This window comes from Theobroma cacao, chromosome 9, assembly GCF_000208745.1.
Source record: "Theobroma cacao cultivar B97-61/B2 chromosome 9, Criollo_cocoa_genome_V2, whole genome shotgun sequence".
In the NCBI taxonomy this organism is placed as follows: Eukaryota; Viridiplantae; Streptophyta; class Magnoliopsida; order Malvales; family Malvaceae; genus Theobroma; species Theobroma cacao.
This window is the reverse complement of record NC_030858.1, coordinates 32,175,644-32,185,828: the sequence shown is the minus strand read 5'-3', so window position 1 is coordinate 32,185,828 and position 10,185 is coordinate 32,175,644. Positions and strand designations below refer to the sequence as shown.

The 10,185-nt window shown below is 36.3% G+C and overlaps 1 protein-coding gene across 2 annotated transcripts; it reads left to right on the top strand.

Annotated features, from left to right (window-relative positions):
* LOC18590108 (arogenate dehydratase/prephenate dehydratase 2, chloroplastic) lies at positions 1,699-6,941 on the top strand. 2 transcript variants are annotated; one of them, XM_018127448.1, is made up of 12 exons: positions 1,699-2,213; positions 2,332-2,399; positions 2,567-2,659; positions 2,801-3,001; positions 3,094-3,174; positions 3,583-3,678; positions 3,768-3,845; positions 3,981-4,070; positions 4,176-4,240; positions 4,414-4,495; positions 4,572-4,648; positions 6,555-6,941. In XM_018127448.1, the coding sequence occupies exons 1-11, from the start codon at positions 1,952-1,954 to the stop codon at positions 4,629-4,631; spliced, it is 1,176 nt and encodes a 391-aa protein (XP_017982937.1). In that variant the 5' UTR covers positions 1,699-1,951; the 3' UTR covers positions 4,632-4,648; positions 6,555-6,941. The 2 variants fall into 2 exon arrangements, with proteins under 2 accessions (XP_017982937.1, XP_017982938.1); XM_018127449.1 differs by having other exon boundaries at positions 6,552-6,941.

Below are 10,185 nucleotides of genomic sequence, written 5' to 3'. Positions count from 1 at the left end.
GAGGAGATGAAGGAGGAAGAAGATGCCTTGGACACAATGGCCGGCCATGGGATAAGGATGGAGAGTCAAAGCTTCCAAAGGAAGCTTTGACCAAGCTTTAACCAAGCTTTATGAGAAATTACCGTTTTGCCCTATAAGGTTTTCATCATTTTTAATTGTATCCTCCCACAATCTTTTAATTTCAATTTCTGTCCATTTTTCTCCCTTAACACTTGTTCCAATAAAATATCAAATTTATGATTCAACGCGATAATACTGTAATATTTAAATATTTATTTACCCGTATTAGCTTTATTTAATAAAGATACATGGGCCCCATTAACGTCATTTTTCTTTAAAATTTTCTCGTTCTTCTTCTCCCCCACTTAGATTGACCATATATTTCTCCTTCATAAAAAATTTCTACATCGAATAAAATATCAATATTTTAATATTATTTTATTTCAAAATTTTCCAGTAGCCTTCTAGGGCTCCAAAACATCTTACTTTGCCTCGATTCACATCCGAATCACATTTTATCTCGTAAAGGTTGGCACATGTTATGCTTCTTACTTGTAAAATAAGCAACCAATCTCATAGGTTAAAGTGTAGAGATACTTTGAGCTAACATGTGGATGTTTACATAGAATGCAAATTCACTAAATATGACCCGCCATATAAAACCTATTTGGTAACTCACTCTAGTATCTGTGGAGCATTTCTCATGCATCAGTCGTGTAAGTACTTCCTAGACTTAAGAAATTTGGTCATCTTATATATGGAGTGCTTTGCTTTAACTTCACCTCTTAGAATCCTAACAAAAAATGCCTAAAAGGGATGAACATTGGATATAGCATCAAGCACATGAAGACAAATGAGTGGTCAAGATAATAATCATTACCTTAAGTGATTTAGGGGATATATCCTACTTGTTCTTTGTTCACACTAGCCATATGAAGACTTTGGCCAAGGCGACTTAGAGCTTAGGAAAGAAGTTTTCCAAGTTTTAAATAGAACTGGTGGTGAAGCCTAAAAGAAGTAACATAAAATGATATGAGAATAGACACTGTACTAGGCTCTTATTCCTTTTAAGATATACATGATGAAGGAATGAGTTACACTAATAGACTATACATTGAAAGATTATCAAAAAATCCTTTGACTCTCCTAACAATTAGGTGGCAATGATGTGTTGTTGGATACCGCTTATAGTCTATAGTATTCAATTAGTGATCTTAAGGTCACTTAAATTATAATTGAATGATATTGCCAACATGTGTTGTTAGGTAATATTATTTTCAAAATATTTGATTTGTTTTAATTGTATTAAAACGCTAAAGAGATCCATGGGATACGGCATAAGAAATTTTGATTTTAATTTTATTCATTAATTTCGCTATGTGTGTGATTCAATCACGCTTTTATGTCGTTTACTTTCACTGCCTTTACCTCGATCATGAATTCTAATGGTGCTAGAAAGACACAAACAAGTGTCTCTAACAACATAACGTTTTAGGGCTTTTTGTGGTGTTTGGATGGACGGTGGGCTTGTAATTTTATCTTTATTTATCTGTCATTATCTAGAAATTAAAAATAAATGCTTAACTTTGACATTGGGTTCATGGATAATAGTCTAGATTCTGATTTACGGAAGACACAGAAGAAACTGGATGCAATCATTATTTAGGATACATATCAGTGCAAAGAAGATACCACTCGTTTGGAAAAAACGTCTTGTACGTCAACTCAAATATCACTTGCTATGTTAGTCTATTCAGTCGGTCTCCTTATCTTGAATAGCAATATCCTTTTTTACGGAACGTAAATGTCGGGTAGAGCTGACTGGTTGCCAAACCCCTAACGAGCTTATTTTCTCTATAAAAAAGAAATAAGGAAGAAACCTGCATTTTATATATTTACTCTTCAAAAACTCGCCCCCGCCATTGTTGTGAGGATCAGAAGCTGACTCATCATGGCTACCGCCACTTCCGTTGTTCGGTCGCCAAAGGCCCCACTCTCTGGAAAATTCACGTTCGCCGATAAAAAAACAACGCTACCCGTCCACATCCCCCAATTTCCTCCACAACGCCGCCGTTTCACCCCTCTTTCCGCTTCCCTCCACGACAGCGAGAATAACAACGGATGCAATAAGAACGCGCAGGCCGTCGAGTTGGAGAAGCTTTTCGACGATGCCCCATACGATGACGTCTCTAAAGACTCCCCTTTGCATCCCAGTATGAATATCCCTGTCTTACCCGTCCTCCCTTCTTTCTTCGCTTTTTCTCAGCTTTAGGGTGTATTTTATTTGTAAATACTGTAGTTTTACGTAGGCTATATTGTCATTTTCTTCAGGGCCACTTTCTTCAACCCAGTTTTCTAATTCGGTCTCTAATGGCAATCGCCTTCGCGTTGCATATCAGGTATTTTATTTGGATTTATCTGTAACAAATTATAATATATATATATATATATATTTTTTTTTTTATTAATATTTTTAGTTTTGGGGATCTGGTCAATGGTTACATTTTAAAATTTTACTATAATTCAACGAAACTGATCGTTTGATTGATTTGTGCTGAATTACAAGGGAGTTCGTGGCGCCTACAGCGAAGCAGCTGCTGAGAAGGCCTATCCCAATTGTGAAGCTGTTCCTTGTGATCAATTTGATTCTGCATTTCAAGTAATTACTGCTATTCTTTTTCACTCGTTTTGATTAAGATATAGTTTTTATATAGGAAAATGAGGTTGATTTTGAATGCATGAGCAGATCTGGTTAGCCTTCTTTAGGAACCTGATTTTATTTTATTTTATTTTTAATTAGGCTGTTGAAAAGTGGCTAGTGGATAGAGCGGTATTACCAATTGAGAATTCCTTAGGTGGTAGTATTCATAGGAACTATGACCTCTTGCTTCGCCATAGCTTGCATATTGTTGGGGAAGTTAAGCTTGCAGTTCGTCATTGCTTACTAGCCAATAATGGTGTTAAAGTTGAGGACTTGAAAAGGGTTCTTAGTCATCCTCAGGTATGATGTAAGATTTAACTTGCTTGTTGACTAAGTTCCTCTTGTTGTTTTTAATGAAATACCTTTTTTTCCTGAATTTGGTGGTGTTTCAGGCTCTATCTCAGTGTGAGAACACTTTAACTAAGTTAGGATTGGGTAGAGAAGCAGTGGATGATACTGCCCTTGCAGCAAAGGTGAGTCTTGATTTGGAGCATAGATTTGATTTGATATGACAGATTTTGTAAGCTTTGTCACTGAATGTGCAACTTAAATTACTTGATGTGCTTTCATTGTCGGAGAACGCAATATGGATCTTATTTGTCCTCTCTGGTTGTTTTTTTTTTTTTTTTGGTTTGCTTTCAACTGCTATAGCAATACATATGGGAGGTAGGCAGGAGCCACTTTATCTAGTGCCAATTCAGGTGGCTTCCTTGGTGATCCTAACCTGATCAAATAACATTTTATTCTATTGTGTGGATATAGCAAAGATATGGAATTTGGATTAAATGACTGCATTTGGAATTAATTGCTGCTATTGCAAGAGTAAGATGTAGAATGTGGTATGTAGTATGTGGCTGATTTACTGTGCTGTTAATATGTAGTATGTGGCTTTCCGCAAACTAAATGATACAGGAGCTGTTGCAAGTTCTTCAGCTGCGACAATATATGGACTGAACATTCTTGCTCAAGATATTCAGGTTTAAGTTGATTTTTGTCTCCTGATTAATGGTTTGGTATTGGATATTTGTCAGAATTTGAATTTTGGTAAGCCTCCCCTTTTTGACAGGATGATTGTGATAATATTACTCGATTTCTAATGCTGGCAAGGGAACCTATTATTCCTGGCATTGAGAGGCCATTCAAGGTTAGCCCTTCAATTCAACAACAGAAAGCTATTTGTAGGTTAAAGTACTTGGTCATAATTGTTTCATTGTTATGCTGCATTTGTTAGTCATTGTTGCTCTTGAAGTTGTTCTGATGTTTGAGAATTATTACGCAGACAAGTATAGTTTTCTCATTAGAGGAGGGTCCTGGTGTTCTTTTTAAGGCACTTGCTGTTTTTGCTCTTCGACAGATCAACCTTACGAAGGTATTGGTTTCCTGTGGATTTTCAAGTCACTTTGAAAAGCTATGTCTTGCAAGGTTTTTTTCTCGGTTGTATTAACATCCTTCATATATTGTTTCCTTTGATCAGATTGAAAGTCGTCCCCTAAGGAACCAGCCCTTGCGAGCATCTGATGATAGCAACAATGGCTTGAAGTAATTTTAGTGAAATATCAATTGCATTTGTCTTCAAATATGAAGTGAGAGATCGGTTAAAAATGTTTTTAGTAAAAATAATAAATTAATTATACTTTTATTTACTTCTTACTACCAATCATTTGGGTCGCTCAAACATATTTCATCCTGATAGTGTCAATGTCTTTGAATAGATATTTTGATTACCTTTTCTATGTGGACTTCGAAGCTTCAATGGCTGATCCAAGAGCACAGAATGCCCTAAGACATCTAAAGGTATATTGCTCTGCCTCTTCCATGACCTTCCAAGGGAATTAGATGTTAGATATCTAACAATATGTTTCGTTGGCAGGAGTTTGCAACATTCTTGCGAGTTCTAGGAAGTTTTGCGGTGGACACTACCATGACATGAACGAGTTGTTGACCATGGTAAGAATTCTACTTTGAACAGACTTTTTGGGTTAATTGATGGTAGGGTTCTACCTCTATAAGATGATGCAGTGGCAGAATGTTGCCAGATCATTATCATTGCATAAAATTTTGCATAGAACTTTACTCAAATACTGTCTAAAGTGAGGTTGCTGGGACCTGATGTCGTTGAGGATTTAATAAAACTAAGACAATTTTGAATCTCTTGGAAAGAAGATTATTTGGGTTATGTCATCTGCTCTAATTCTTTAATGAAAATTTTGTTACTGATTAACCTGAGACATATTCACTGTAAGCCATTAATCATAGTCTACCAATAATAATGATAAGAATCCAATCTTTTTAAATTGGTAGGCAGCATTAGGAAAGGGTACGTTTTAGAATTAGGCTGGAGGCTGGAGGGAGGGAGGCAGAGGTAATACAGTAGTATTCTTGTTGCAATTAAGCAGCAAGCTGGAATTTCAAATTTTTATCTTTCTGTATTTGGCTTGGATTATGCATGGCAACCTTGTAGGATGTTCTGGATCATCTGAATTACAAGAAATGCTGCCATTGCATATTAATTGATCTGGCTATTGTTGATTCATGTTCATTCAGTCAGTGGTGGATGCTTGATATGTCATGCTTTAACATAAATGAATGTGCCTAGGATAAATGATGATTTGCTGGTTTTTGTCCCTCAATCAATGTTGTCTTGTGGAAGATAGTGCTGTTGGGTCTCTAAGCATGTGAAGCTTCAGATCTGAGAGACTTTTATTCTTTTTTCTGATGGCTGCTAGAGGCTACTTTTTTGTTGTTGTCATTGGATGAGCCTAAAGCTAGCTTGAAATACAAGATGTTTTCCCTCACATTTGTTTAATAAACATAGGCCTCGCTTGAATTTGAACACAATATTCAAAGCTAGTTTTGCAACATTCAAGAATGTAGTTTGGATCCAAAAATGACAAACACAAGTTTAGACCTCAAAAGTATCTAGCCACCTTAGTTGTGTTTGAGTCGTGTTTTTTTTAGGTTTGGGGCAAAATAAGCATTTTTATTGTGTTTGCAACCTAAACACACTTATGGGAAACACAATTCCAAATTTAGCTTTGGTCAACTCAGTTTGATAGTCTATTACACACGTGACTACTACCTTATTAACAAAGTAGTCTGTAATTAGATCTTAGCTGCGGACATTTGCTCTTTTCCTAAAATTAGACTACACAATGGTGTGAAGCAGATGTGAGCCTTAGTACATTTATATTCCAGATGGATGTTAGGGCATATTGTTGTTTATTTCTTGGGCTTGATGCATGTGGAGAGTGGTGGGTGAGTTTTCTTTCTGTTCTTGGTTCCAGCTTGCATTTTTATTAAGGCTAAGTTGAGGAGAAACGTTGTCTTTGTTCAAACTCGTCTTAGTAATTTCATTTTATATCTATGCATATTGTGGAGAGCAACTCAAAGGAAATGTCGAGTTAAATGTGATTATGGAGATAGTGGCAAGACTAAAGATATCAATTATACTTTCAGACTACTTCCCTGTAGGGAAGATTATTTCTGTACTCTATGAACGGTCCTGATCCCACTGGGAACAAGGAGCAAGTGCCAACCAAATTGTTTACCCTACTAATGAGTTTTAACTTCACCTCCTCCCCTTGTGCTTGTATCTTCCCAGTTCTCTCAATTACTTGACAGACAGGGTAATAGTTGCTAGTTGTTTCCTTTCCTCCTTTTATTTTTGCCTTCCATTTTTCTTTTTTATAGTTCTGTCTTAAGTTCAAAAGCCTTTGAACTTTTCATGATTCTGTTAGAAAACTTTGCCAAGTAACATGCATAGTTAAATGGTGTAAATATGCTTCTATTACCTTTGATTCAAGCATTTGGTGAGCTGTTGTTTCTTACACTTTGACTGATAATGCTGATGCAGGACTCAGTATGAATTATCGATGTTACATGGATCAAAATTTTACCTTGCACAGATATGGTTACTCACTATACAATGGTCGCATTTTTTGGTATATAGAAAAGACGTTGATTCAGCTTTGTACTGCTGCAATTAATAGCCAAGCCACTGCACTGCAAAGGAGGAATGCTGACAAAAAATCACTATAGGCAGTCTGGCCTATGACATTTTGTAATTAATTTATAGTAGTTTTTTACAAATGGAGTGAGTCTCCTATTCGTTGCTTTTAAAATTCTTGAGAAATGGGAACTGGGTTTATCTACTTCCTTGGTTTTGTTCTCATTCCGGTCCTTTCATTTGAGAACTACTTTGAGGCTAGAGAAATGGTAATTAGCTTTCTTTCGGCAGGCAGCATAGTCTCTTACTCTACTGAATGATAAAATTTTTCCATACTAAAATCCAGTGGGTTCTAGTTTAGAATTTAAAACCGTAATTACGATTCTTTTTGAATCAAAGGATACGGAGACATATTATAATAAATAAATAAAGAAGCAGAGGACTACTCTGGCGACTGAACATCTTGTACTCATCACATCACGGGATTAAATTCGACACGTTGAGACACTGTAACGTCGAACTCCTTTGGTTATTAAATTGCCAACTAAATAGGATGGATGATGGGTCGAATCCATATGATTTCACACTATAAGTTTTGTGTTATCAGATAACTGGAAAATGCTATATATGCATCCCAGAGTAGACTAGGCGGCAAGAATCTGACGGACAACTACATCAGAATTTGGGCAGAAGAATCGAGTCTACCTCCACAAAAGCAACCACATTTATGAGATGATCGGTGGTCCAGCCTCCACCCCAATCCCAACTGACAGCTGCAAAATGCATGCCAGGGACTGCCAACAACAGTGACACCACGTCATTTCATGCCACATACAATGTAATGTCGTAAATTAGTTGCATTGTAACATCAAGAGTTTTTTTCAAACTCTAGGCTTTATCATACCATAGACTTGAAGGTGCCCAACTACCTGCCCCTGCCCCTGCCCTGCCTGCCTTCATCGAGTGCTTGGCCATTGGCCAATCCAAATTCAAAGATTGTTTGTGGTCCAACGCATTCTCGAGTTTGACTTGAGATCATGCCTCAGGTACTCTTCCCCCAACCTTCTTTCATCCCCCCTACTACTGATGTAATTTCCTTGTCTATATATAATATACATTGATGCAAATGTAGAGGAACCCTTCAGCTTTCATTTGGGTCTTCTAGCCTAAAAAAACTTAATCTCCCCTTGCTCTCTTTTTGTGTACTGAAATATGGTCCCTGCTTTATTAAATGCATTAATGGTTTTCAGTATTATGTTATTCCATCACTTTTGTAAATAAAGGTGGATGCATGTGTATACCTTCAAATAAACTTGAAGTGATCTATATATCTATTCTCTGTTTCCCCATTTCAAAGTCTTGTTGAACACTATTCTCAGACTTACACATACAACTTTTACTCATTATCAACAGAAACAACTTAAATGGCTGTGTTGAGCATGAATGATTAAAGACAATTCCATTTTCATTCTTTCTCAAGACAAACCGAACTTTTCCAAAGTCCTACAACAGTTTTGAAGCTATTCTATGTATCTATTCTAACAAACCTTTTATTCCCACAAGGCATGTTGCTTCCATGCAATTTTTTCATTTCAGCTTCACGATTAATCTTCGCAAAAATCCTCTACTACTAAAACTTTGTTTACCCTATACATATTGCGCATGTCATTCTCATGCTATACTCCACAACTCATGGTTCCAATTGCACCTGTCAATTGTGATTTCAGCACTGAATATATATTACCAACTAGAATTTGAGATCTAGATTGCATTTCTGACTCTCAATTAGCTCACGATCTTCCCCCATTTTCCATTACTTTTTTTATTTTCACCCATTAAAAAAAAGAATTTTAAAAAACTTCATTCCAATGATACTTTTTTAAACCGTTGAAACCTTTTTAAATGCAAAATTAAATAGAAACGAATTTCAAAATAAACTATCATCTTCAAATTGATGTTGGTCGTATAGTATTTTGAAAGTAGATAAAAAATAAAATAATCGCTTGTAATCGTGAAAACCCATAATGGTACTGTTTAAGTATATTTGAAAAAAATGATCAAGAGGAAATTAATTCATGGACTAAACCTATTTATAGCATCCCAAAGCATGAAGTACTAATAACATAGAGACTCTAACACTTGTTCTAGGGTTTAGTCCACTAACTAAATTGTACCTCTAATCTCAAAGTCTAGGTCCCTAGACGCAATTAAAAATTTAAAATATAATACTTCATTCCACATCTAATTATAGGAAGCCTCAAAAATAAAGAAATAAGTAAATTCATGTGTCCAGAACACAAGTATTTACACTTTCTTTTCCTTCTCCTCTCTCCTCATCTTCTCCTAAAATTTTCTTTTCCTTACTTCTTACGAATATCAAGAGTCGTAAATATGAAGTTATAGCGGGATTGATTCCCACCCTATAAATTTAGTTCAAAATTGCCGACAATGGCTCAATTCGTGTATAGCTTTTCCTAACTCATGCCCCCCACACTATTACCTACGCATAGCTGACAGCGCCATACTTCTATAACCTTAGCTCTTTAGCCATCTTTAACTAGGACTCACAAGGATCGCCCTTGGATCTTCAAAGTGCCAGAATGTGAGGCATGTGCATGCCCAAGTTGATGAAAATCAAAACATTAATTGTTCCCTGTCAAAACCAAATGGAGTATTTCTCTTTAACATTATCTTCTCTTCCTTACACGTATCAGCTTGTATTGGCACGTATAAGTTTACTGTTTGAAGGTTTCGGATTCCAGTATTGAGTTAAAAATTTCTTCATATATATTAGCTGCAACACATTAATTTGCAAGTTCCCACCATGTTTCCACGACTTGGGTTGGGTGCATGCATTTATCACGCTTGGAAGCAGCACAAGTAGTGGCATACGTTGCCAATTAGGGTTGAGTTGCTCTTTATATATGGAGTGTTACACTAGCAATTCCCATTGCCATACCCCAATAATTTGATATAACGGATGTTTGTTTGCAAGTTACAAACAACGCCAACTCCGTTATTGGATCTCTGTCCTTATCCACAAGCAATGACAAAATCAAATCCGTTACCAAGCATGACCATGACGTCCTTGTTTCTCCTTCTCGTGCCTCGCGTGATACTACTCAGACGCCTCTCTTCTCTCACGTGCCCTAGTCAACTCCCCATCCAACTCTTCTTTAGAAGAAAATAATTTTCGATTCTAGTTTATATATGTCCTGTCAAAAGTTCGTGATGATTGTTACAAATTCAAGACTAAAGATAAACTTACGTAATATATATAATATACAGAAATCATATTAAATCTTTATACATAAATATTAAAATTGACCAGGCGTGATATATGTTTTTCTTTGTTTTCTACTTTCCATTTATACTATATATATACCCACAAGCAAACAAAAACAGAATAAGAAGAAGGAGAAGGCGAAAGATTATGCTTTGCTTGATGAGGAGGAGAAGTGAGAAGTGGGGTCCATGAAGAAGAAGAAGAAGAGGAAGGGGGGCAGAGGGGGATTCTAGACAGTGGCTGATAGGGGGG